Source organism: Pantherophis guttatus, chromosome 5 (genome assembly GCF_059756535.1).
Source record: "Pantherophis guttatus breed Tessera chromosome 5, ASM5975653v1, whole genome shotgun sequence".
NCBI classification, from domain to species: domain Eukaryota; kingdom Metazoa; phylum Chordata; class Lepidosauria; order Squamata; family Colubridae; genus Pantherophis; species Pantherophis guttatus.
The window spans coordinates 2,791,941-2,819,853 of NC_142067.1; the positions used below are offsets into that span (position 1 = coordinate 2,791,941).

The 27,913-nt window shown below is 46.0% G+C and overlaps 1 protein-coding gene across 1 annotated transcript; it reads right to left on the minus strand.

Annotated features, from left to right (window-relative positions):
* Positions 1-1,487: 1,487 nt before the first annotated feature.
* Positions 1,488-27,913, minus strand: PLEKHB1 (pleckstrin homology domain containing B1). The gene is made up of 7 exons (XM_060682728.2): positions 27,667-27,913; positions 24,970-25,040; positions 20,368-20,520; positions 12,099-12,201; positions 7,877-7,916; positions 5,441-5,543; positions 1,488-4,129 (listed from the first exon to the last, which is right to left on the minus strand). Exons 2-7 carry the CDS (start codon positions 25,004-25,006, stop codon positions 3,993-3,995), a joined length of 573 nt encoding a protein of 190 aa, XP_060538711.1. The 5' UTR covers positions 25,007-25,040; positions 27,667-27,913; the 3' UTR covers positions 1,488-3,992.

Consider the following 27,913-nt stretch of genomic DNA (forward strand, 5'->3'; position numbering starts at 1 on the left):
GCTTGTTTTGAACTCGGTGTTGGAGCTGAGCATCACATCAATTCTTTGGTCTCCCAGACGGGAAGCAAGCGTGCAACTCCCAAGTAGGACAGAGTTTTCCAACTGTGTCAACTTTAAGATCGGTAGACTTCAGTTCCCACAATTCCCCAGCCAGCATACATAATCGATTAGTTTAACCACTAGTGATTCACTTAACTGTAAAAATTCTAAAATTGGGTCTGATTCTGCTTATGACTCTGGAAATTCCAGTCCTAATTGTGGTTAAGTCGAGGACTACTTGTAAAGCTGCTTCACAAAAACAGAACTAGATTTGCAGCTATTCAGATTGTTGGCCGAGCAGGCACAAAAACAGCCAGAGAAATGATTGAAGCCTGGGAAACAGGACCCTGTAAACCGGGAGTGCTGATTTACCACCAGGTTACCAAGTACATAGGGGGCGAGGAGGGCTGGGCAGCACAAGCAAACAACCGCCAACGACTTGATAGCCATCAACACCCCACCCCAATCAACAACTTAAAAGCTACACAACCACACACCATATAAACATCACACATAGAACAACCCACCCAAAGCACACACACTGCTAGAGAGAAGTTCCCCAAGGATGGGTTCCAGCACAAGTCCGAAAGCTCGGAAGACAAAAACCTCTGTTCCAGGTGATGGACCCAGATCGGATCCTGCAACATGATCCTGGGACATGTAGATTCCCCTTCCGTCCTGAACTGGATATTTTTTTTCTTGTATCTTTTGTTTTACTCTCTCTTAATTCTTTCCCGCGTTCTGCATAGCGATGCCTTTTGTGATCAGGAATAGTCTGAGGAGCGTGCGGGCGAGTGCATTATCCACCATTTGTAAACGACAGTGTTTTTTTTTTTTAATTTGATTTATATGCCGCCCTTCTCCGGAGACTCAGGGCGGCTTACAATGCGTTAAGCAATAGCCTTCATTCTTTTGTATATTTATACAAAGTCAGCTTATTGCCCCCACAATCCGGGTCCTCAATTTACCCACCTTAGAAAGGATGGAAGGCTGAGTCAACCTTGAGCCTTGGCGAGATTCGAACCTGCAGTAATTGCAGCTGGTCTTAATAACCAGCTTAATAACAGGGTGCCTTAGACCACTGTACTACCAAGGCTACCAAGTTTCAAGACTGAACTTTTTATTTATTTATTTTTAACATTACTTGAGAAACGGCAGTGGTTAAATAGCAGACCTGTTGACTGAAGGAAGCAGCTTCGTGGAAGCATCAAAAAGGCCAAATGCTGTTATTTAGTCTGTTCTTAACTTACCGGGAGGAAGTAATTGGAAAATAAACTCAACTCTTTCCTTCCCTTAAACACACAACGGAAACGACAATCCTGGTGCATTGTTTTCAGGTAAGCTTTCCTACTCCCCTAATTAAGTTAAATGCAGGTGAGCTTTAAATACATTTGAGAGCGTGGTGATGGCAGCGTGGTGATGTGGAAAAACAGACAACAGCCACGGTGTTGAAGAGCAAGTTTTTTTTTTTTAATCCTTAAATAGTTTTTCTTCCAAAATATACATCATTATTATTATTAGTGCTTTAAGCGTTCGATGGAATCAATCCGCAAACTAACAACTGGGACATGGTGGCCGCGTAGAGCGCAGAGAGAAGCAAAGCGAGGTGCGTTTGTGCTGCGGCTCAAGGGGGAGGCCCGGCTGGCCCACTTTTCGGCGTTCTTGGGAAGCCCCCAACCCACCAGACGAGGCAGACCCTGCCGCAGGGATGGGATACCCTCAGGAGAGCCGCCGCTGGCTAAAAAAAAAAGCCTCATCCATCAAGAACCACGGGCACTGCTTCCCGGCGGCTTCTCCCTTAAAATGCGAGCTGTTCCCTTTATTAAATCCAAAACGATTACATTTCGTATGCAACTCTCATTCCGTGATGTGCCTGGATATGTGCAGGAAATGCTCCCTCTGAACATTATTTTTTTTTTTTGCAAGATCCAATTTTGCCTTTTGTGAGATCCTTTTCTTTAAAAAAAATGGTCCTTGCTGTAAGGAAAGCGATCGGTTAATCTGGAAACAAGGGTTACCCTTGCAACCCAGAAAGATCTGGCAAGTATTTACTGGAGTGAATCACAGCCGTTGTTGCTGCTAGCAATTGTGATTTTTGTGGGCCCAGAAATCTCTTGCTGACCTGGCAGTGTTTCAGTCATTTAGCTGTGCCAACCCCACAACGGGTCTGTGCGAGGGCGGCATTTACACGCCTTCCCAAGAATGAACCAGCCACCGGGCTCCATTGGCATCTTTGTGGCAGACACGAAAATAAAACTCTGGAAAAAAATTGGAGCAGGTGCAAAAATTGTGCTGTCTACTTTGAATTTGTTAAGATTGCAATCCAGACTTTTCCTCCCAGAATTCACAGCAACCTACTAACCTACCTCATGGGTTAGTTCTTCCCAACTTTCAGAGATAAAATGGTCCAAGGCACCCTTAGCTACAAACCCACCCCCAAAAATATATATTCACGGTGCATATTCACACCGCTCATTCCTTAACCTCAAACCCAGCACTCGATAACGAAGGACAGGAAGACACGGCTATAATCTTGCTGAATGCCTTCGCCCAGGACGGCTGAGATGCTTCACCTGGCATTCCCACTGTCTGCGTGCCAACTCAACCTGCGCATAGCTAAACGTCACATCCTGGTTCACACAACACGGACCACGGATCTGGGTTTCAACCTCCAACAAGCCAGCTTCACTCTGGCCTGGTACATAACAATAGAGAAGGGGACCACAATGGTCTGTGCGAAAGACTTTGGGAGACCAGGTAAGGAGATGCTGCCAAGGAAACAGATAAAAGACCACATAACCCTCAGCTGCATAACAGGTGGGGCAAGAGGCTCAGAAGAGACCCTCCCTAGCTTCTCAGGCTGTAAAGGAGATGGACTTTCAGAATAGTAAGAGTCGGAAGGGACCTTGGAGGTCTTCTAGCCCAACCCCCTGCTCAAAGAGGAAACCCTCTGCCATTTCAGACAAATGATTGTCCAAATGGACAAACTGAATGGGCTTAGCTCAATTGGGAGCCCAGGCAGGATGTAGCAACTCTTTAACATAAACTTTTTGAGATCTTCCACCATAAGAGGTGGAGGAGATAGGAAAGAAGCTAACAAAAGTGGGCAAAGAAATTGTACCCACGGGGTATGGTTAAAAAAAAAGCTTCCAAAATCCTGCACAACAATGCCATTGAATCTGGATTTTTGTAATGTACAGCACACACACAAAAAAACAGCTTCTATTGCACCATTGTGGCACCATTTTGACTTTTCTGACCATACCCTGGTGGAAGGGGAGCATCCCTGGAGAAGAACCAGCCAAGCCACATAATCCGGGCTGGAAGATGCCAAGAACGCCCCCCCCTCCCCCAAGGATGCACGAGGCACCGTTGCAAATACATTAAGCCAGAAATTTTTTAAAAAGGGGGACTCGCCTTCATTCACACAACACGTTGAACCTGATTACGGAAAAACCCATCAGCAGGACTTGGGCCCCGAGTTGCAAAAAAGGCTAACTGAGATTCCACACTAGCCAAGGATGTTACGGGAACGTGGCTTGTCTGTAAAGTGCAGAAAGAGATTTTATGAAAGCTTCGGGCCAGATTAAACGGATTTCCAAGCTGGTGGCAACTCCTTACCTAACCTTCTAAATTCCCCATGGAAACGCAACCTATAGATTTGGGGCAGGGTCAGCGGTCTCCCGGTCTGCCCTAGATCTGCCCCAGGGAGCCTAAATGACCCAGGGAGGGCCTAGCGGTGCAGCATGGGATCTATTGGCCACGGTTACTGTTAACACAGTAGGTGCTTTAAAACGTTCCCAAGGATCTTGCAAAATCCCCGGGAATTTATGTGCCAAGTGACTCCGTCTTCTTTGGTTCTCCCTCTTCGCTTTCGAAATAGGGAGGGGGGAGGCCTTGCCAGGAAAAAAAAGGGGGGAGAGTCAGCCAGGCTACCAAAAAGCATCAGGGCTTCAGAACCAACAAGGCATCCACATGAACGAGCCTAAGGCGGCCCCCGTGGCTGCTCCAGCCAGGAGACCCAGAGCCATCTGATCTCCGGAAACGCGGTAGGGGTCTTCGCGGATGATGACGTGGGTCATTCCAGGGGCTGCGAGGAAGAAAGGAAGGAGAAACGCCATCAGGTTTTTAACTTGAAATGCACGAACGTTCCAAAGTTGTACAGGTGGTCCTCGACTTAACGGCCACAATTGAGCCGAGCGTGTACGTTGCTAAGCGAGACGGTTGTTGAGTTTGGACCCGTTTTGCAACCTTCCTTGCCACGGTGGTTGAGCGAATCACTGCAGCAGTTAAGTTAGTCACACGGTTGTTAAGTGAACCTGGCTTCCCTTTTCGCTTTCCTTGTCAGGAGGTCGTAAAAGGGATCCCACTGCAACCGTCATAAATATGAGCCAGTTGCCAAGCATCTGAATTTTAATCACGTGATCAATGTCGGATCATCATCCGCTCCATGGGGATGTTGTAACGATGGTTAAGTGCGAAAAGGAGTTATAAGGCTTTTTTTTTCCCAGTGTTGTTGTAACTTTGAAGGGTCGCTAAACAAACTCTTGTAAGTGGAGGACTACCTGTAATAAGATTTTTTTAAAAAAATCTCCTTCTGTTGCATCTGTGGCAATACCCAATTTGGCCACCAGATGTCACTTCAGCCCTCGAGATTCATAGGAGCCCAAAGGAATGGAATTGGAATTTAATACAGGCTATTTTTATTTTTATTTTAATTTGATTTATATGCCGCCCTTCTCCGGAGACTCAGGACGGCTTACAATGCGTTAAGCAATAGCCTTCATCCTTTTGTATATTTATACAAAGTCAGCTTATTGCCCCCACAATCCGGGTCCTCAATTTACCTACCTTAGAAAGGATGGAAGGCTGAGTCAACCTTGAGCCTGGCAAGATTCGAATTTACAGTAATTGCAGGCAGCTGAATGTTAATAACAGGCTATTAGTCTGCTGCGCCACCAGGCTCTGTCCAGTGCATCAACTGAAGAAGGGAACAATTCAGAGCTCCTATTGATCCAGACAGCTGGGGAAAACACAATTTCTCTGATCCTACCCTGTGAAATGGTATTGGGTTTCCTGCCAGAGCAGGGGGTTGGACTAGAAGACCTCCAAAGTCCCTTCTAACTCTGTTAGAATTCTGTTAAATAGCCATATTTGGAAGGCCTGCAGGGCCAATGAAGGCTGCTAAGGGCACCAGGCTAGAAAGCAGGAATTCTGGTGCTGGAGTGATTCACTTAGCAACCGTAGCAAGAAAGGTGGTAAAACAGGGCAAAACTCGCTTTAATGCCTGTCTCGCTTAGCAACAAAAATGTTGGGCTCAAATAGTGTCCGTACGTCGGGGACAACCTGTCATTGGATCCCTTCTTTAAACGTTAACTGGGATAGGAGCTGCCGGACCTACCGACATACGGGTTGCCGTGGTAATCCGAGCTGACGTACATCGCCTGGTGCGAGTCCAGAGGTACCGTTTGGTAGTAGTCGTCGTAAGGATCGTAGAGGTGAACCTGGAAGACAGAAAGGCAGCCCAACGTCAGCGCCTGAGATCCCAAAGCAGCTTGGGTCCCCTTGGGCTGCAGGCACAGAATCACAGAATGGGGAGGGACCTTCGAGGTCATGAAGTCCAACCCTCTTCCTCCCACACCTACGCAGGTTTCCCTGCCTACGCCATCCCTGAGAGATACCTGTCAGCTTTCCAAGGTAGACCAACCTGCCTTCCATGGAGGACCTGTCTACTCCACAAGTCAAAAAGAGGGCTGTGAAAATATTTACAGACCCCTCGCATCCTGGACATCAACTGTTTCAACTCCTACCCTCAAAATGCCGCTATAGAGCACTGCACACCAGAACAACTAGACACAAGGACAGTTTTTTCCCGAATGCCATCACTCTGCCAAACAACTAATTCCCTCAACACTGTCGAACTATTTACTAAGTCTGCACTACTATTAATCTTCTCATCGTTCCCACCACCCATCTCCTCCCACTTATGACTGCATGACTGTAACCTTGTTCCTTGCATCCTTACGATTTATATTGATATTGTTTCCTGATTGCTTATTTGTACCCTATGACTATCATTAAGTGTTGTACCTTGTGATTCTTGACGAACGTATCTTTTCCTTTATGTACACTGAGAGCGTATGCACCAAAGACAAATCCCTTGTGTGTCCAATCAAGAATTCTATTCTATTCTAAACTAACCTTGCAGACCAAAGACACAGCAGCTAATGCGACTTTTATTATAAGGTTACAGGAATAGAAATGGAAAAGTTTAAATTCACGTCCCACCTCCCTTCCTTTCTCTTCATAAGAACTAGGGAGAATTAAGCTTGGGATGCCGTCTTAAATTATATTTCTGTCCTGGAATCAGATTTCTCTGACCATGGACCTGATTGCAGCTCTTCCGCCTTGTCCCTCAAAATCAGGAGGAGGAGGAGGAAGAAGAAAAAGAAGACAATTGTGAGGTCCTTGGTTGTTTTCTTGACATTTCATTATCTGACTAAGTTACATCATCAGTGCTGGAAGGGAGTGGGCTTGCAGGAGTGGTGAAATCCATTTTTTTTTTTTACTACCGGTTCTGTGGGCGTGGTGTGGCTTGGTGGCATGGCAGGGGAAGGATATTTCAAAATCCCCATTCTCACCCCACTCCTGGAGGAAGGATATTGCAAAATCTCCATTCCCACCCCACTCTGGGGCCAGCCAGAGGTGGTATTTGCCAGTTCTCCGAACTGCTCAAAATTTCCGCTACCGGTTCTCCAGAACCTGCTGGATTTCACCCCTGGTTTACAGGGAGGATGAGGATTTGGTGTTCTCTGAACTCGGTGGTTTTCTTGCAGACATTTTATTACCTGACTAGGTTACATCATCAGGGCTAGAAGGGAGTTTTGTGTTTATGAAGAGGAGGACTGTGGGGGTCCTTGATGCTCTCTGAGCTTGGCTGTTTCCTTGCAGACATTTCTTGGCGCAACTAGGTAACCTAATCAGTTGGGTTTGCTCTCCGTTTACCTCACTCCCTTGTAACGCTGATGATGTTCCCTAATTGGGTAATGAAACGTCCGCCAGAAAACAACCAGAGAGCACCAAGGACCCCTCATAAATAAAGACTCTGTGCTGGCTTTCCTAGCTGTGAGGAGAGACGTCCATTGTTGCAAGGGAGACACGCTAACCGACAACCTCCGATCCCCGCAGGGACTCATGGCTGGCCACCCAATTTTTGTTTTTCTTTTCGTTCCGGCGTCTCTGGCTCTTTACAAAATCGATCCAGCCTTTAAAACGTTTCTGCAACCTCCCATGAATTGCACTCATCGATCAGCAGTCGGACGAAGCCGAAAAGCGGAAAGTGACTCTGCAAAATTCACAGGTCAGCTGGGGAAATTTGAGAGACGACGTTCTCACGGCTTAAAAAGTTGCTCCGGCTGAGAAATGCTGAGTTGCTCAACCTTGAGGTTTTCTGGCCAACGTTTTCTCCCATCTGCCTTCTCCTGGATGCTTTCCCAGTTTCTCAATCTGGGGTGCCACTTTGGCACCTCATTTCTGGCCTCCCATGCAGGCCTTAACCAGGTCCACCACTGCCTAGTCAACGACTAGAACTACCGTAGCAAATTAATTCGGTTGATCTGAAAACAACTTTCAGTAAAACCCCATTCTCCTCTAGCACTGATGAGGTTACCTAGTTGGGGCATGAAATGTCTGCAAACAAAAGAAACAAGCTCGGAGAGCACCAAGGACCCCACAGTTCAACCCTGAGCTACTAGCAATATTCTCTTCTATCAGCGCATTCAGTAATTTTCAGGTACCCAACCCCACCTTTAAGAAAAGGCCACAAAAGGAAACGCACCTGGGTTGCTTTAGCTTCCAAAATGGCCATCTTCCAGGCTCTGCGGACAGAAACAGAAAAATCAGCTAAGCTCACTTGTCTCTGCCGGAGGGAAAGTGATGGATTTTAAACTCACCCCCCCCCCTCATATTTTTTTATTTTATTTTATTTTATTTCGAATTTATATACCGCACCTTCTCCCGAGGGACTCAGGGCGGTGTACAGCCAGCTAAAAACATACAATACAAACATTAAAAACAATTAAAAGGATATATATTAATTTGGCCCCAATTTAAAATGACAAACCAGTTAAAAATGTTTTTTTAAAAAATGTTATGTTAAGCCAGCCCGGCTTGCTGGAAAAAGAAAGTTTTAAGGGCACGGCGGAAGGCAGTTCCTTTCCTACCACTCCCTTCAAGAATAAACTATGGAAGCAAGTTCCAAGATTGGCAACCGTCTCACATTTATGACGATCGCAGTGTCCCGGGATTACGTGATTCCCTTTTCACAACCTTCTAACTTCCATGGGGAAGCCAACTTCGATTAATAACCGTATTCCTAATTTAACAACCGTAGTGGATTCCCTTAACCATCGTGGCAAGGAAGGTCCGTAAAATGAGGCGAAATTCTCTTTTAAAAACGGTCTCCCTTAGCAACATAAAATTGGTGTGATCGTAAGTCGAGGACTTCCTATATTCTGGAGCAGTGTTTTTCTCAACGTTGGCAATTTGAAGAAGTGAGGACGTCAAACCCCCCCCCCCGCCCCCCAGAATTCCCCAGCCAGCATAGCATAGCGTTGCTTCAATACCATAGCTGGCTGGAGAATTCTGGGAGTCGACGTCCACGCATCTTCAAACCGCTGAGGTTGACAAAACACTGGTATAGAGTCTCCTGCTTGAGCAGGGGGTTGGACTAGATGACCTCCAAGGTCCCTTCCAGCCGTAGGATTCTACGTAAGACTTGTCCAGGGCACCAGCTTTTCTATGGGTGGAATCCGTGAGGGCCTCACCAGCAAGAAACTTGAGCTGGTGAAGCTCTGCATTAGGGTTGAAAGCGTTCCTCAAACAGATAACAGATGAACAGAGTCGGGAGGGACCTTGGAGGTCATCTAGTCCAACCTCCTGCCCAAGCAGGAGACCCTCCTACAGCATTTTTGACAGATGGCAGTCCAGTCTCTTCTTGAAAGCCTCCAGGGATGAAGTTCCCACAACTTCCAAAGGCAACTTCTGTTCCATGGGTTGATTGTTCTCACTGTCAGGAAATTTCTCCTTATTTCCAGGTTGAATCTCTCCTTGTTCAATTTCCATCCATTGTTCCTTGTCTGGCCTTCGGGGGCTTTGGAGAATAGCTTGACCCCCTTCCTCCTCTCTGTGGCAGCCCCTCAAATATTGGAAGATGCTCTCCTGTCTCCCCTGGTCCTTCTCTTCACTAGACTAGCCATGCCCAGTTCCTGCAACCGTTCTTCGTATGTTTTAGCCTCCAGTCCCCTCATCATCCTGGTTGCTCTCCTCTGCACTCTTTCCAGAGTCTCAACCTCTTTTTTACATCATGGTAACCAAAACTGGATGCAATACTCTAGGTGTGGTCTTACTAAGGCTTTATAAAATGCTTCTCCAAACGGGAGGTGAGAAGGTAAAGACCTTCCTGTCAACTTTTGCTCATCTCGGTGACATCCATCGCTGGGAGCTCTCCTAGAGGGAGATTATCTTAATCCTGGCTCCACCGTGACCTCAAGGTCACCCGAGGCTTTCAAATCACCTTGAGTCACAGGTCTAAGCAGGATTAGCCGAGATGTCATCCTCCTGCCACCTCCGGTTAGTCCTGGAGGGTGATCAGCGTGCCAAGATCTCTATTGCTGCAGAGATTGTCTAATGCAGTCAAGAAGCTCAGGAGGGGCTCATTTGAAGTCATATCCTCCTGTGCTTTTTGTCAGTCTTCCCAGGTATTTCTTTTTTAGGTATCATATGGCTCATTCACGTCATATAGGGAAAATAGGGTGGATCGATTCTCCAAAGCACCTGAGGGTAGGACAAGAAGCAATGGATGGAAACTAACCAAGGAGAGAAGCAACTGAGAACTAAGGATGAATTTCCTGACAGTGAGAACAATTAATCAGTGGAACAACTTGCCACCAGAAGTTGTGAATGCTCCAACACTGGAAGTTTTAAAGAAGAGATTGGACAACCATTTGTCTGAAATGATGTAGGGTTTCCTGCCTAAACGGGGTTGGACTAGAAAACCTCCAAGGTCCCTTCCAACTCTGTTATATTTCAGTAAAATATAAAACATAGAACATAAAATCGGAAATCTTAGTCAGAAGATGACGAACGTATATCTGAGTTGCAAATACACGTAGTTATTTGCTCGGCTTACGACCACAATTGAGTCTAAAATTTGTGTTGCTAAATGAAACAGTTAAGTGAATTTCATCCGTTTTATCATCTCCGTTGCTACAGATGTTAAGGGAATCACAGCAGTTGTTAAGTTAGTAACGCAGTCATTAAATGAATCCGAGCTTCCCCACTGACTTTGCTTATTAGGAGGTCACAACAGGGGATCACATGACCCTGGGACACTGCAACTGTCATAAATACGAGTCAATTGCCGAGTGTCTGAATTTCGATTCCGTGACCATCAGGATGCTGCTGTGTGGAAAACGGTCATAAGTCACTTTTTTCAGTGACGTCGTAACTTTGAACTGTGACTAAATGAACTGTTGTACGTCAAGGATTACCTGTGCAGGTAGTCCTCGACGTATGACCATAATTGAGCCCAGAATTTCTGTTGCTAAGTGAGACATTTGTTTAAGTGCCAAGTTTGAAAAACCCTGCACTAAATTAGGATTGGCTTTGACCACGGATTGCTAAATGAGCCCACAATACAGGGATCCTGTATTACACTAAATAAACATCCAGGCCTTTGAATATATTATTGTTCCTATTCCTCTTATTTCAAGTCGTTCTCAACTTACAGCCATTCGTTTAGCGACCGTTGGAAGTTACAACTGCACTTAAAACAGCAATTGATCACAATTTTTCACACTTAATGACGGTTGTAGCATTCCACCATGGTCACATGATCAAAATTTGGGATGTTTGGCGACTGGCATCCATTTATGACATTGGGAGTGCCCCCTGGGTCATGTGATGGGACTTTCCGGCAAGCAAAGTCAATTAAATAACCATCTTACCAATTTAACAACTTTGTTGATTCACTTAACAACTGAGGCAAGAAAGGATCGTAGAAAAGGGGGCAAAACTCACTCAGCAGCTGTCTTGCTTGGCAACAGAAAATTTGGGCTCAATTGTGGACGTACGTGGAGGGCTAGCTGCAATGATTCTTTTAAAAGTTTTCATATTTTTCAATCTGAGAGTCACACCATTCTGCAGAGAGTCCCACTCCAGCCCTTAATCCTCTCTCCATCCTTTTAGCTTTACCTTTTAAAGGTTCCCCTCGCACGTATGTGCTACTCGTTCCTGACTCTAGAGGGCGCTGCTCATCTCCGTTTCAAAGCCGAAGAGCCAGCGCTGTCCGAAGACGTCTCCGTGGTCATGTGGCCGGCATGACTCAACGCCAAAGGCGCACGGAACGCTGTTGCCTTCCCACCAAAGGTGGTCCCTATTTTTCTACTTGCATTTTTTTAATGTGCTTTCGAACTGCTAGGTTGGCAGAAGCTGAGACAAGCAATGGGAGCTCACCCTGTTACGTGGCACCGGGATTCGAACCACTGAACTGCCGACTTTTCGATCGACAAGCTCAGCGACTTCGCCACTGAGCCACCGCATCCCTTTAGGAGAGTTCTAGTCTGAATACCTTCCCTACACCTTTTCCAGAAACCTACGACACAACACAGTCACTCTGTGATAGATAATTTCCAGCTTGGATAAAACCAGAAATTGGGAAACGCAAAAGGCTCTGGTTTGTAATCATAACCCCAAACAATGAGATGGAAATTTTACAAGAGCGCCAGTGTCTTCCCTACAGAGAGCTTTGTGTTTCCCAACAGGAGCTCCCAAAAGGTGCAGTCGGCGTAAACAACCAAAATAAATAAATAACATTAAAACAAAGGAACCAAACAACCGGTGCCTTGAACCGCTGGATGGACCATCAGTGGTAGTAGTGATGGCTTCAGAAATGATTGTCAAAGTGATACAATTGAAACTCTGTCCGCCACAAAAAGGGGTCAGGCTCGTGGCTGCCATCTTGATTTTTCTGACCCCCACCTTGAGGACCCACAACTTACAACGCATCGTCTTCGCTCTCGGCACAGAGCATGGTCTTGGGGCCGTCCCTTTGCACGACGCATATCAGGCACTCCCGAGTTTTCCCTTCCGGAGGCTGGATATCTATAAAGACAGGAGAGGAGACATAAAACTCTTCCTATTTCCATCCCAAGTTTCTAGACCTCAAGATCTTGAGCTTGGATTCGCTCCAGGGTGTCGTGTTAACGGGACTTTTCCTCTAGTCTGCTCTTCATTAAAGCTGGGTGGGAAACACTGATCAAAACATGTCATAATATTATTACGAATGGGGTTTTTTCATCACTGCGCCTGGGATCAACATCGGATTACAACGAGGAGTGGGCTGCTGGGGATTCACTGGGAGAACCTCTAGCTAAGATTCTGTGAGTTTGGAGAATCCCCAAATCCCACTCCTGGCTGGCTCTGCCCAGCCCATCCTGCCCCAGCCCACCCTTACCTGGGATGCAGGTAAGTGCAGGGTGCACACGGAGGCTTGGGGAAGGCGAAAAACGGGCCTACCGGAAGTTTGGGAAGGCCGGAAACGGGCCTCCAGAGCCTGGGGTGGCCATTTTCATCCTCCCGGAGGCTTGAGGAAAGCCTCCAGAGCCTGGGGAGGCCGTTTTCGCCCTCCCGGAGGCTCAAAAAAAGCCTCCAGAGCCTGGGGAGGACAAAAACACTCCCCCGCCGTGGTGCAGGAGGCCACACCCACCATGGCCACGCCCACTCAGCAACCAGGCAGAGAAACCCTTGCTAAAATTTATGAAGCCCACCCCTGTTTACAACAATCTCGAAATTAATCAGGCATAATTATCACACTAAAAGCCGTGGGAAACACTCCCTGGGTGCCATAAATATGAGTCTGTTGCCAAGCATTTGAATTTTTGATCGTTTGGGAGGGTCTGCAGGTCAGCATTATAATGGATCTCTTCCAGAAAGGCATAACCAGGCTTAGGACCTGGTTACTTACGGGACCGCCTACTACCACAAGCAGCCTCCCACCGACCAGTACGCTCTCATAGAGAGGGGCTCCTCCGGGTGCCGTCAGCCAAATAATGTCGACTGGCGGCCCCCAGGGGGAGGGCCTTCTCTGTGGGGGCACCTACTATCTGGAATGAGCTCCCCCCGGAGATACGGAGGATCCCGGATCTGTGCACCTTCCGCCGTGCTCTTAAGATTCTCCTATTCCAGCAAGCCGGCCTGGCGTAATTTTCTCCCCTGTTTTAAAATTCTTTTAAATCGAAATTTTAATCTGTTTTAAATTATTGGGATTTTTAATTGTCTCGGGCTAAATTATTTAATCTGGTTTTAATTATGTTTCTAACTTTTGTATCTATGTATTTTATTTTTTTTTTGTGCCTGTTCACCGCCCCGAGTCCTTCGGGAGTAGGGCGGTATATAAATTTAATAAAAACAAAAAAATTTGGGGGAAGGGAGGGAAATCAGGCACCCCAAAACATTGCAAACTGCTGGCTGGGGAATTCTGAGAGTTGAAGTCCACGCAGTTTCAAGTTGCCGAGATTGAGAAACGCTGCTTGACAGCATCAGGTTGTTCAGATGAAGAGAGTTGGAAGGGACCTTGGAGGTCATCTAGTCCAACCCCCTGCACAAGTAGGAGACCCTACACCATTTCTGACAGATGGCAGTCCAGTCTCTTCTTGAAAGCCTCCAGGGATGAAGCTCCCACAACTTCCGAAGGCAACTTCTCTTCCATGGGTTGATTGTTCTCACTGTCAGGAAATTCCTCCTTGTTTCTAGGTTGCTTCTCTCCTTGATCAGTTTCCATCCATTATTCCTTGTCTGGCCTTCGGGGGCTTTGGAGAATAGCTTGACTCCCTCCTTCTTTGGGGCAGCCCCTGAGATATTGGAAGACAGCTATCATGTCTCCCCTAGTCCTTCTTTTCATTAAACATACCCAGTTCCTGCAACCGTTCATCGTATGTTTAAGTCTCCAGTCCCCTAAATCATCCTGTTTGCTCTTCTCTGCAGTTTTTCTAGAGTCTCAACCTCTTTTTTATAGTGTGGTAACCATAACTGAAGGCAGGATTCTAGGTGTGGCCTTACTAAGGCTTTACACAGTTCATTAGAGTTCTTTATTTTTCTTCTTATTAGATTGAATATACAGGTAGTCTTCAGCTAACAACTACAATTGAGCCCCAAAATTCTGCTGTTAAGCAAGACAGTTGGTGGGTTTTGCCCAATTTTACGACGTTTCTTGTTGTTAAACGAATCTGGCTTCCCCATTGACTTTGCCAGTCAGAATAATGTGAATGATGTAGGAATAGTACAGGGTCAGCTATATGAACACTGAAGGACCCACTTTATTCACATTATTATAAGAAAGAAATGTGCTTGTTTAGAGATTACACTAAGTCAGCTAAATTCCATTCTTGGTAATATATATCTTCTGAGGGGCCTAGCTGTCAAGGATGCAAGGACATCCATATGAAACAAAAAGTTACTTATTATCCAAAGCAGTCATGAATCTACGCATCAGCAAACACAGAACTGAGGAAGGTTGTTTAGCTAAGATAATCTTATGAACTAGAAAATAATGAAAGAATTTAGTAATTAGAAAGTGTCCATTATCATGTAACAAATGTATGTTAACCATATATGGAAAACTGCTGTGCTTGCAAAATCCTTTGTCTTGGAGATGTATAAAAGCAGTTGTATCAGAGCTCTTCTGGGTTCAGAATTGCAGATAGAAATCTGGTTCTGAAACTGCGCAATAAACTGTCTCTGGCTGACCCAGGAATGTGGTTTGGTCCCATCATTCCATAACAAGAAGGTCGCAAAATGTGACCCCGGGACACTGCAGCTGTCATAAATACAAGTCAGTTGCCAAGCATTTGAATTTCGATCACAGGACGCTGGGGACACTGCAACGGTTGTAAGGGTTAAAAAAAAATAACCGGTCATGTCACTTTTTTCAGTGCACTAAATGAACTGTTTGTAAGTCAAGGACTACCTGCAGTTTTGAAAATAAAGGCTGCCATTGTTGTACGTGGGTGTGTTTTGAAAACAAAGAACGCCTTCCCGGAGGAACTGCTGCTGGCCGAATGTCTCTAAAGCCGTCCTCGTTGTCTGTCGCAACCCAAGAGAGTCACCGCATAATTAGGACCTCGGGGAAGAGTTGTCGAAACAACTCTTGAGTTGTCAGGAGTCACAGCGAAACAAACAGCGGGAGATTAGTAGGAAGCATTGGCGGATGCCCCCGGAGGGACACACCACAAAATTCAAACAAGAGATGTCACGCTGACCCCAGAGGACCAAAACTTTAGTCCGTATGGTACACGCAACACGAAGGTTTGTTGCCTCCCAGGAAAAGGTCCCAGGATGTTCGTTCAGAGAGTCTGGCAAACAAATGAAGACGTGAGCTCTTTCCAAAATCCGGACGCTTGAAGATCTGGCAGGAGGGCAGCTGGGATGGTTTTCAGGAACGACCTTGGAAGTCAGGAGGAAGAGCTGCAGGCTAGACCACAGTCAGAGAAGAGGCAGCTGAGCCTGCATCAGAAATGGAGGTCTGGCAAAAAAGGGACTCTCCCTAATGTCTTTAGCTGTAAAGGAGAGGGGATAAAAATGTACTGTATTTTTCAGAGTATAAAATGCACTTTTTCCCGCCCCTAAAAGAAGGTGAAAATTTGTGTGCGTCTTATACATCGAATGTAGCCAAAATCACGAGGCACGGAGGCGGCGATGTTCTGTGGCAATCCCTGCAGCTGATTGGGGATATTCCAGGAGGCGGATCCACCTGCCAATCAGCTGTTTGTGCTGAAGCAGGCTGCAATAATGTGCTGAAACTGACCTGGCTGTTTGCTATTTGCTGCAAAGACTCAGAGTTTGCAGCAGCAATCACATCCAGAAAGCACACACAAGTAACTGATTCAGCAGGATTCAATAACTTCTCTTTGTATATAATATAATACCTGGAGTAAATATACAATATCAAAAGCAGGTTTTCCAACGTGGTAGTAAATACCAGCAAAACGCAAGCAGAGGAGAGGAGTTTCAGTTTCCGTTTTGAGCAGCAGACTAGTTTAGAGCTCAGCACAGACTCAGAGCTACAGAGCTAAGCCACGCCCAGGCTCCTTGCTGTCTCCTTCCTTGTTGCTCACACAGCAACTACTGTTTCAGTTTCCAAACAGCCCTCAACTCTCTCACACGCTGACAGGACGCTAGCCAGATGAATACCGATGGATGCTGTTAGGCAGAGGCAGAATTTTTTTTTTCTTATTTTCCTCCCCAAAAACTAAGGTGCGTCTTATATTCCGGAGCATCTTATACTCCGAAAAACACAGTACTTTTAAATATACTCTCCAAAATATCCTAAGTAAACCAAAAGACCTCGTAAAAAAATACAGAAGTCATCTACAACAGCGGCCACCAACCTCTTAGACACAGAGACCGGTTCCGTGGAAAAACATTATTTTACGGACTGGGGGACGCATGGTTTCACACGCTACTTGGATCACACACATGTGCTGATGAAGCTTCACTCGCTTGCAAGGATTGGTTCTTAATGGGCCACGGACTAGGACCTCTCCACAACCCAGGAATTGCGGATCCCTGATATAAAAAAATGTGCCAACAACCTTGGATTTCAACCTTTGCTATTATAGAAGCCAGGAAACAGCTGGATCTATTTTTTTCTTCTTGTTCCAGAACTGTCATTTTAAAATCTCAACTGAAACTGCGCAGGGTGGTCAAAGGAAAGAAATAAATCCTGCCTTACAACAACCGTCACCGGCTGCATCACACACCCATGCCAATAAAATCCAACCAGAAATTGGAAGGATCTGTTTGCAAATCTCTCAAGCAAGGCTGGGAAATGGGTCCCCAGCACATGAACCGAACAGATGGCTAGAGAAGATGGTTCCAAGGCCACCTTCCTGGATAAGATCCAGAATATCTCTATATATCTATATACTTGCAGACGAAACCCAGCAGGGACCATTACTTCCCGCAAAGTCTTTTCAGCTCGAATGCTCATCAGGCAGCAAAGCGAGATGAATACACGGCTAGGAGGTGATTGAACGGTGCCCATCAATATCCTGGAATTGACACACACATAGAGTAGAGTAGAGTAGAGTAGAGTAGAGTAGAGTAGAGTAGAGTAGAGTAGAGTAGAGTAGAGTAGAGTAAAGTAGAATAGAATAGAATAGAATAGAATAGAATAGAATAGAATAGAATAGAATAGAATAGAATTCTTTATTGACCAAGTGTGATTGGACACACAAGGAATTTGTCTTGATGGATACGCTCTCGGAGTACATAAAAGATACATTCATCCAGAATCATAAGGTACAACACTTAATGATGGTCATAGGGAACAAATGGAATATTTGTTCTCTATGACCATGGAATGTTGCATTCAGTTTTGGTCGCCATGATATAAAAAAGATATGGAGACTCTAGAAAAAGTGCAGAGAAGAGCAACAAAGAGGATGAGGGGACTGGAGGCTAAAACATATGAAGAATGGCTGCAGTAATTGGGTATGTCTCTAGTTTGATGAAAAGAAGGATTAGGGGAGACATGATAGCATCTTCCAATATCTCAGGGGTTGCCCCAAAGAAGAGGGAGTCAAACTATTCTCCAAAGCACCTGAGGGTAGGAGAAGAAGCAATGGGTGGAAACTAATCAAGGAGAGAAGCAACTTAGAACTAAGGAGAAATTTCCTGACAGTTAGAACAATTAATCCCTGGAACAACTTGCCTGCAGAAGTTGTGAATGCTCCAACACTGGAAATTTTTAAGAAGATGTTGGATAACCATTTGCCTGAAGTGGTGTAGGGTTTCCTGCCTAAGCAGGGGGTTGGACTAGAAGACCTCCAAGGCCCCTTCCAACTCGGTTATTCTATTCTGTCCTATTCTAAATAAGCAATCAAATCATATTAGGAAACAGTCAATATAAATTGTAAGGATACCAGCAGCAAAATTACAGTCATACAGTCATAAGTGGGAGGAGATGGGTGATGGGAACGATGAGAAGATTAATAGTCATGCAGACTTAGTGAATAGTTTGACAGTGTTGAGGGAATTATTTGTTTAGCAGAGTGATGGCGTTCGGGAAAAAACTGTACTTGTGTCTAGTTGTTCTGGTGTGCAGTGCCTTATACTGTCATTTTGAGGGTAGGAGTTGAAACAATTTATGTCCAGGATGCAAGGGGGTCTGTAGATATTTTCACAGCCCTCTTTTTGACTCGTGCAGTAGACAGGTCCTCCATGGAAGGCAGGTTGGTAGCAATTGCTTTTTCTGCAGTTCTGATTATCCTCTGAAGTCTGTGTCTGTCTTGTGGGTTGCAGAACCAAACCAGACAGCTATAGAGGTTCACAAACATACAAAACGAAGGAAGCAAGAATTAGCTGGAGGCTGGTAGACAACCGGCCACTGTTCCTTTAGCACTGCTGGCAGTTTGTGTTGGTGTCAAATGAAAGAATCTTCTATTTTGACTTGCTGTGTCCTTCCATTGTGTCAGAAGGGGACATTTGGGGTGATTTCAGCCCCGCACTGCCAGGACCAGAAAAGAAAAGAATGAAAACCTTTCCATCACAATGTTGGTGCCCCCGTCAATGGAGGTTTTTAACAAGACATTGGACAAGTATTTGTCTGGAATGGTATAGGGTTTCTTGCCTGAGAAGGAGGTTGGACTAGAAGACCTCCAAGGTCCCTTCCAACTCTGTTATTATTCTGTTATCAAATAAGAAACGGAGTGGGTTGCTTCAGAGCAGCGGTGGGTTTCACATATTCTTATCACTGGTTTGCCGCATGCGCGCACCTTCGCTTCGCACGTGTGCGCGCCTTCTGCAGATGTGCCTGGCCTTCCGCGTATGCGTTTTCCTCATGCACGCGCCTTCCGTGCATGCGCCCGGTCTCAAAAACGTGGCTAAATAGGACGTCTTTACGCCGGAGTGGGGGAGCGGGCCCACACGCAATCTCCGCTACCAGTTCGCCCAAATTGGTACAAACCGGCTGAAACCACCACTGCTTCAGAGCCTCCAAGGGTACTCCAAGTAGTTGGGATGGGGGCCAGGTTGAGCAACGCAAATCATCATTTACTAATATTAATAATTATTAGATTTATAAGGCCGTCCAATCAAAAAGGCTCTAGGCCAGGTGTCAGCAATCTGCGGCTCCGGAGCCGCGTGTGGCTCTGCTGTGGCTCCGTGTCGGGTAATCCCACCACTGGCTGGCCCCGCCCCTTGCCCTCCCCTCCCAGTCACTCCTCGCCTGGCCTGAGAAGATAAGGGTGACAGCGGAGGGATGGGGAAGCGGTCAGGGCAGAGACAAAGAGATACAGAGAGGGGGGGAGAGAGAGGGAAAGTGAGGGAGGGAGGGAGGGTTTTGTGGTTTCCGGTGTTTTTTGACAACCGATTCTCTGCCCTAATGACCAGCTCAGTAGGCGTGGCTAGGGGGGTGTCATGTGACTGGTAGAAGTGAGTGACATTGAGTTGGCCACGCCCACCCAGGTTTTGTGGCTCCCGGTGTTTTCTTTTCTGTGGGGAAATGGGTCCAAATGGCTCTTTGAGCGTTTAAGGTTGCAGACCCCTGATCTAGAATGATGTAGGGTTTCCTGCTTGAGCAGGAGGTTGGACTAGATGACCTTTAAGGTCCCCTTCCAACTCTGGTGTTCTGTTATTGGGAATGTCTAGTTTAATGAAAAGAAGGACTAGGAGGTGACATGATAGCAGTCTTCCAATATTTGAGGGGCTGCCCCAAAGAAGTGAGGGTTCCAGGACTATTTGTATGTTTGAAATTTAGATAAGTAAGTTTTAAAGAAAAGAAAATGGAAGAAGTGTTTTGTCAGGGAACTGCACGGCAGGTGTGCTAATGAAGTTCAAAGACACTGACACCAACTAATAGTTTTATACAGTATAAAATAAATATGTTATAACTATATATACAGCAAACGAGACGCTCAGGCTAACAGGAGCATCGTGAGGTAAATCAACACAGCGGGAACATCATGAGGTAAAGAGAGCAAACTGAAGGAAAAAAAGGCAGGAAAAAAGGGAACCTCCCACTCCACACCCACACCAACCAATCACGGCACAGTTTGCCTCACCCAGGAGCCAGCCCTCTCCAATCAATCAAATACAAACACCCCACCTCCAGCTACCAAATTTAAATATCTTCGCATGTATCCTTCTTTGGTGGTCTCCAAGAAGTTCCCACAGCCTTGAGGACTAGAAACTTAGTTTAAGAACAAAGGATGGGCTTTCAGTCCGGTGTTGGTGAAAAAAGATCCATCTGGCGACCCCAAGCCTACTCACCCCGGCATTCGCGGCCCGTCCTGACGTCTCGGCAGTTGGATCTGATGTTAATTCTTCCGTCCATTTCACGGCCGGTATCATCCTGGTAGTAGACGAGGCTGCCGTCCGCCCACAGCACAAACCAGTTCCTTTTCCAGCGTCGCAGAATAGAACCTGCACAGGGTTCATTCGAGAAAGTTTTTTTTTAAGAAAAATGGGGAAAAAGTACAGCAGTCCTCGACTTATAACCGTTCATTTAGTGACCAAAGTTACAACGGCACTGAAAAAAGTGACGTACGACCTTTTTTCACACGTATGACCATTGCAGCCTCCCCATGATCATGTGATCAAAATTAGGATGCAAGTGACTCATGACGGTTGCACCGTCCTGGATTCATGTGATCTCCTTTTGCGACCTTCTGACAAGCAAAGTCAACGGGGAAGCCAGATTCACTTAACAACCGTGTTACTAACTTAACAACTGCAGCGATTCCCTTAATATCTGTGGCAAGAAAGGCTGTAAAATGAGGCAAAACTCACTTAACAGCTGTTTCGGCAACAGAAATTTTGCCCTTCCAATGTGGTCATAAGTTGAGGACTACTTGTAGAATGGCTTGTGGCTTTCCTGCCCGCAAAAATCCGTCCCTGTTTTTTTCTTTATGGAGTTCTAAACATGCTAAAAAAATAAAATTATCACTTAGCAATCCACAGATTCTTAAATTTCCACCAGGGAAAAAAATAAAAAATGAATCAATCATTCCCCAAAACACCAGCAGTTTTCTGTTTTTCCCTTTATTATTATCCATTTGTTACACACACACACACACATATACACAGTGTGAAAATAGTCAAATATCATTTTTCTCAATGCCACTGTAACTTCGAATGGTCACTAAACGAACGGTCATAAGTCAAGGACTACCTGTATATCGGAGAGTGAGATGGGCAGTTTCTAAATCTGATCAATAAAAGAAGTTTTTTTTCGACAATACAGGTGGTCCTCAGCTTACGACCACAACTGAGTCCAAAATTTCTGTTGTTCAGTGAGACATTTGTAATGGGAGCGTTGCCTGATTTTAACGACCTTTCTTGCCACAGTTGTTAAGTGAATCCTTGCAGTGGTTAAGTTAGTATCACAATTAATTAATTAAGTGAATCTGTCTTCCTCGTTGGCTTTGCTTGTCAGGCGGTCGCAAAAAGGGGATCACGTGACCCCGGGGATACTGCAATGGTCATAAATATGAATCAGATGCCAAGCGTCTGAATTTTGATTGTTTTATATAGAAATTTATTTAGAAATTTTATTTAGAAATTTTGTGACCATGGGGACACCACAAAGGTTATAGCTGTGAAAAATGATCATAAGTCACATTTTTCAGCGCCATTGTGACTTCAAATGGTCACTAAATGAACTGCTGTAACTTGAGGATTTCCTGTAAGGGCTGTCTGAATGCACCATTATATAAAAGGGGAATTCTTCCCACCTTGCAGACTAAGCTTTACATCTACACGCTTGTAAATAATCCGTTTCCCGGCATATAGGTTATTATCCTTCAATGCACTTTTAAGCACTTTAAAAGCTTGGACAGGGAGAGTCAGACTGTAGTTCTTGCTCTGAGTAATCACACCGACACGATTCCAAAGGATCTTAATTATTCTCCTTCGGTACAATTTATCATTATTCTATTCTGTCATTTCCTATTTGGATTTAGGAAGCCGCCCACTGGCAAAAAAAAAAAAAAATCTCTAGAAAGCTCCCAGACTACAAGAAAATAAGAAAACAAATTAAAAGTGATTATAAAACAACCCAAAACAACTCGAGTAATGTGCCAGCCAAAGTGGCGCCATCTAAAACGACAGTCCACATGCAGATGGTCCTTGACTTACAACTATTTGTTTAGTGACCATTTGAAGCACTGAAAAAAACACTTGACGTGACTGTTTTTCACACTTATAACTGTAAGTGACACGGTTTGTTAAGTGAATCTGGTTTCCCCACTGACTGTGCTTTCCATACGGTCGCAAAAGGGGACATTGCAACCGGCATAAAATATGAGTCCGTTGCCAAGCGTCTGAATTTTGGGGATTCTGCGACGTTCGTAAGGATGAAAAACAGTCACTAAATTGAAATTTGAACGGTCACTAAACAAAGCATTGTAAGTCGAGGACTAGCTGTACTGTGGAGAACTCTGAAAAGTCCCCGGCCTCTGGCATAAGACCTGAAATTGAAGAATCCATAAGGGTGAGTAGGAAATTTTATTATTTTTCCATAATTTTTATTAAAACTTTCAAGGTAAAAACCAACTCAATTAAACTAAGAAAGAAAAGAAAAAAGAAAAAGAAAGGAAAAGCAAAAGGGGAAAAAAACAGAAAAAAAAAAGAAGAAAAGATAGGAAGAAGTGGCTTCTAATATTCTTCGCAAAGGTTATAACTAGAAATACAGGTAGTCCTTGATTTACGACCACAATTGAGCCCAACATTTCATGCTGCTAAGCGAAACAGTTCTTAAGTGAGTTTTGCCCCATTTTATGGCACACTTCTTAAGTGAATCACTGCCATTGTGAAGTCAGTTACACGGTTGTTAAGTGAATCCAGCTTCCCCATTGACTTTGCTGGTCAGGCAGTCGCAAAAGAGGATCCCCTGACCCCCGGGATACTGCAACCGTCATAAATACGAGTCAGTGGTCGAGCCCTTCAATTTTGATCATCATGGGACCAAGGGGAGAAGCTGTAACGGTCGTAAGTGAGAAAAATGGTCATGTCACCTTTTTTCCCAGGGCCGAATGGCCACATTAAACCAATGGTTGTAAGTCGAGGACTTCCTGCATATTTTAAATTCTTTCTTCTCTTCTTTCCCGGGAACTTTGCCTGCTTCCTTTCCTTGCACCTTTTCATCGGAGGCCTTGAGCGAAAAGGTCGGCAGGAGGGAGGACGGAGAAGGCGAAAGAGGCATTGGCGAGAAACTGCAGATGTTGCAAAAAAAACCCCACAGCCAGGTTGTCATCCGACACACCCGCAACTGGAGCCTCGGCATCGATTTCCCGTCAACTCTTCTCCTGGGGGTTTGGACCCCTTCCAGGTCCCCATTTAAAACCCCACCATCGACCCACTCAACCTTCATGAGGGCTGCTCCTTGCCTGGTGCAAGGAAGGACTGCAGAGCTGAAGAATTTTGGAACGGAATTGCAATGCATTTTGGAAGAATCCAGATGTGGAAGAATCCAGAAATGCGTAAAAGGACCACTTCCAGGGTCCCAGTTGACCCCAGCTGCTATGGCCTAGAGGTAGAGCTCTTGCCTTGCAATCAGGAGGTTGTGAGTTTGATCCTAGGTAGAGTCTCCTGCTTGGGCAGGGGGTTGGACTAGATGACCTGCAAGGTCCCTTCCAACTCTGTTAATCTGTTAAATCTGTTAAACCTTTGAAGGCTGCCAGAAGACAGCGTGCCCCACCGAGTACAGTAATCTTCGACTTATGGCCACAATTGAGCCCAAAATTTCTGTTGCTAAGTGATAAAATTGTTAAGTGAATTTTGCTCCGTTTTTCCACCTTTCTTGCTGCCGTTCTTAAGTACCACAAATCACTGCAACTGCTAAGTTAGTAAAACGGTTGTTAAGTGAATCGGGCTTCCCCACTAACTTTGCTTCTCAGAAGGTCGCAAAAGGAGATCATGGGACCCCCCAGGACACTGCAATCGTCATAAATAGGAATCAATTGCTAAGAGTTTGAATTTTGATCAGGTGACCATGGAAAGGCTGCAACGGTCGTAAGTGTGGAAAACATTCATAAATCACTTGTAACTTTGAATCATCCCTAAAAGAACTGTACAGGGAGTCCTCAACTTACCACCCAGAATTGAACCCAAAATTTCCATTGCTGAATAAGACAATTGTTAAGTGAGTTATGCCTCATTTTATGCCACAGCTGTTAAGGAAATCTCTGCAGTTGTTAAGTGGATCTGGCTTTCCCCGTTGAATTTGCTTGTCGGAAAGCCAACCGGAAACGTTACAAATGGTGATCAGGTGATACCAGATCAGTGCAACCGTCATAAATACCTGCCCGTTGCCAAGCGCCCAAATTCCGATCACATAATCATGGGGATGTTGCAATGGTCTAAACAAGTGTGAAAAATGGGTGCGAGTCAACCTTTTAATGCCCTTCGTAACTTCAAACGGTCACTAAACGAACGATTGTAAGTCAAGGACCACCTGCACTTGATCTTAAGAAACAGGGGGCCTGTCCCATAAAGATTCCTTTATCGCTTTCGGATATTTGCAATCCTTCACCGTCATCAAATCAATCTGGCTTCCAGATTTACCTCGTTCGCCTACAGTGGCTCTTCTACGGTCAACAATTATTGTTAAGAACAGCCTGATGAGTGGTGGGTGTCTAGGGATCCATCGGGTACGAACTGGGGCACCCCGTCCTTCTGGAGTTTCCATCGAGCCACCCATCCAAATACAAACCCAAGCTGTCTCTGCTTAGCTTCCGAGATCAGCAATGGCCTCCCGGCCTCCCCAAGGACCCATCGCCACCCGAACGGAAAAAAACCACCTTCCTCAGCGACCTCTGAACGAAATTCCAAACGCCACCAACCCCACAGGAGGAAATTCCCAAATGGACTTACTCTGCCTCCAGAGCCAGCCGCATTTCAACAGAGCCATCTTTGCAAAGTCTTTTTTTCCTCCACCAAAATATCTGGATCGAATATAAGAAACAAAAAAAAAACCCAGATGTTAGGAACATTAAACCATCAAGCTGCACTCCATAGCGTCTTCTTGACTTCGAAGCAATTCTCAAAATAATTTGTTTTTTTAGCTAGAGGTAACAGTCATGTAGTCCTATGCCAGCTTCCGTGAGAAAATCGCGGTCACAGGGCTGCTAAATATAGACCCCAAGACGGTGCCAACCTGATCTCTCTCTCTCTCTCTCTCTCTCTCTCTCTCTCTCTCTCTCTCTCTCTCTCTCTCTCTCTCTCTCTCTTTTAATGTTCTTCCTGAATTATCCCCGTTATGTAAAATATTACAAGGGAGAGATAATTCATGTCCTCCAGTGGGATTTAGAGATTAGCGCTTGAATCTGTCTTGATCCGAAGCCCTCTGGGTTTTGTTTTTTTTTTGCATCAGGAGGATCCAGGAGATTCCTGAAAATTCTCCTTTTTTTTTCTTTCCAGGCGGGGTTTTTATGCTTTTTCTTTGCAAGCATCCCTTTTCTGGGTTTTGAAAGGCTGTTCCCGTAATGCCCCCTGCCTGGACTGTGTAAACACAGATCCAGGAACAGAAGCCAAAGGGGAGTAACAGCACCACCCACCCGCCCGTTCCCATTCAACCGGCAGACTGTTTGAAAACATCTCCTTCTGCTATTCTGCCATAACCACACAAAAGAGACCTAGCATTTCTGCAAAATGCCAACAGGGCAGACTCAAACCACCGCTTAGTAAGGCCACACTTGGAATGTTGCATCCAGTTTTGGTCACCACAATGTAGAAAAGATGGTGAGACTCTGGAAAGAGTGCAGAGAAGAGCAATAAAGATGATTATGGGGATTGGAGGATCAAACATACAAAGAACGGTTGCCGGAATTGGATATGTCTAGTCTGATGGAAAGAAGGACTAGGGGAGACATGATAGCAGTCTTCCAATATTTGAGGGGCTGCCACATAGAGGAGGGGCTCCACCTATTCTCCAAAGCACCTGAGGGCAGGACAAGAAACGATGGATGGAAACTAATCAAGCAGAGAAGCAACCTGGAATTAAGGAGGAATTTCCTGAAAGTGAGAACAATTAATCAGCGGAATGACTTGTCTCCAGAAGTTGTGGTTGCTACAACACTGGGGGTTTTGAAGAAGAGACTGGACAGCCATTTGTCTGAAATGGACTAGGGTCTCCTGCTTGAGTAGGGGGTTGGACTAGAAGACCTCCAAGGTCCCTTCCAATTCTGTGATTCTGCCTCTTCCCCAGGTTTCTACAAGCCCCTAGGTGAGCCTGATTCGCATCCAGAGCAGTAACAGAAGGGAACAACCTCTGAGACCCAACTCTGGAGTCGGGGCCCCAATCCCCAGCCTTTCCGTTGGCATGAAGCCAAACCAGGTCATTGGCAAACAGAAAGTTTGGGCTGCCCTGAAAGGGGAAAATCAAGCAAGACCCTGAGAACGTGCAGAGAACCAGTACTTAAGCTTAAAGTCAAGGCCGGAGGTGAAACTGCAAGAGCAAAGAGTCCAGTTTGGGGGCCACAAGGGATGCAGAACAAGTATTTAGAGGCACATGAGAAACATTAGGGGCGCAATGTGCCGTGACAAATATTAGGGGCACATGAGAATTTAATTTAATTAATTCAATTTATATGCCGCCCCTCTCCGAAGACTCAGGGTGGCTGAGAAGTATTTGAGGCCCAAGGGTGCAGGGAAAAAAAGAGCACCTCACAAATATTGGGGGCACAAGGAGTACAGGACAAATATTAGGGACACATGACAATAATTTATTTTATTTTATTATTTTATTTATTGGTTCAATTTATATGCCGCCCTTCTCCGGAGACTCAGGGCGGCTCACAATGCGTTAAGCAATAGCCTTCATACTTTTTGTATATACCTGCTTAATTATTAGGGCTTTCGGCCCCCCCAAGCGGTGTTCTTTTTTTTAATACAAAGTCAGCTTATTGCCCCCACAATCCGGGTCCTCATTTTACCCACCTCGGAAGGATGGAAGGCTGAGTCAACCTTGAGCCTGGTGAGATTTGAACTTGCAGTAATTGCTGGCAGCTTGATGTTACTTAACAGTGCTTTAGTCTGCTGCACTACCAAGGCTCTTTTTTTTTTAGGGGTACAGGACAAATATTACTTATCCTTCAGGTAAGACTAAAGTCAAGATCAGAGGTGAAAATGCAGGGTAGGACAGCTGGGTTGGGGGCACAAGGGGTGCAGGACAAATATTAGGGGGACGAGGGGAGCCTAATGGGTGCACGAAGGGCCACAACAGCTATGGGGGAAGCCAACTCCGTTTCTTCAGCCTCCGGTGCCTAGAGGTTACCATCTAAGGGAGGAAGGCAAGCAGAGAGACCGGTGCCTGGAACGGGTCCCGGGCGCTCTCCAAAGGCGGCCAGGGGAGACCCTTCCCCGCTCTTTCGGGACTCACCAGGGGCTGCGACTGGCTAATCTCCCCCGCCCACGTCCCCATTCAGACAATCACCCCCTGCCCGCCTCTGGAGCCCGGCTGGCTCCGCCGCTGCGGAGCCGGGCAGAGATGATGCGTAAAGGCGCAGGGAAGGAGAAGGGCAGGCGGGGGACCCCGGCCGCGGTGGGTCTCCTGGAGCCTCCTGAGCTTACTTGGATTCGGGGGCTGCGCTACGGCTCCCTCCTCCTCCTCTTCCTCGGCTGCCACCGCCGCCTCCTTCCCCGGGAGGCCCGCGATGGAGCTGCGAGCGCCGGCAGAGCTGCCTCCCCTCCGCGCCCGCCAGCTGGCGTTTGACGCGGCCTGCCGGGAGCGATGGGCTGGGCAGGGCAGGGCAGGGCAGGGCTCCACGGGCCGGAGGAGGTGCCGGCGAGCGAGCCAAGCAGGCGGCGGACCTTGCGC

Coding starts and splice junctions, on each gene's coding strand:
- PLEKHB1 (XM_060682728.2), bottom strand. CDS start 25,006: ATGGCTCTGTTGAAATGCGGCTGGCTCTGGAGGCAGA. Junction 20,521..24,969: donor CGGCTGGCTCTGGAGGCAGA/GTAAGTCCATTT, acceptor AACCCTGTGCAG/GTTCTATTCTGCGACGCTGG. Junction 5,544..7,876: donor TGGAAGCTAAAGCAACCCAG/GTGCGTTTCCTT, acceptor TCTGTCTTCCAG/GTTCACCTCTACGATCCTTA.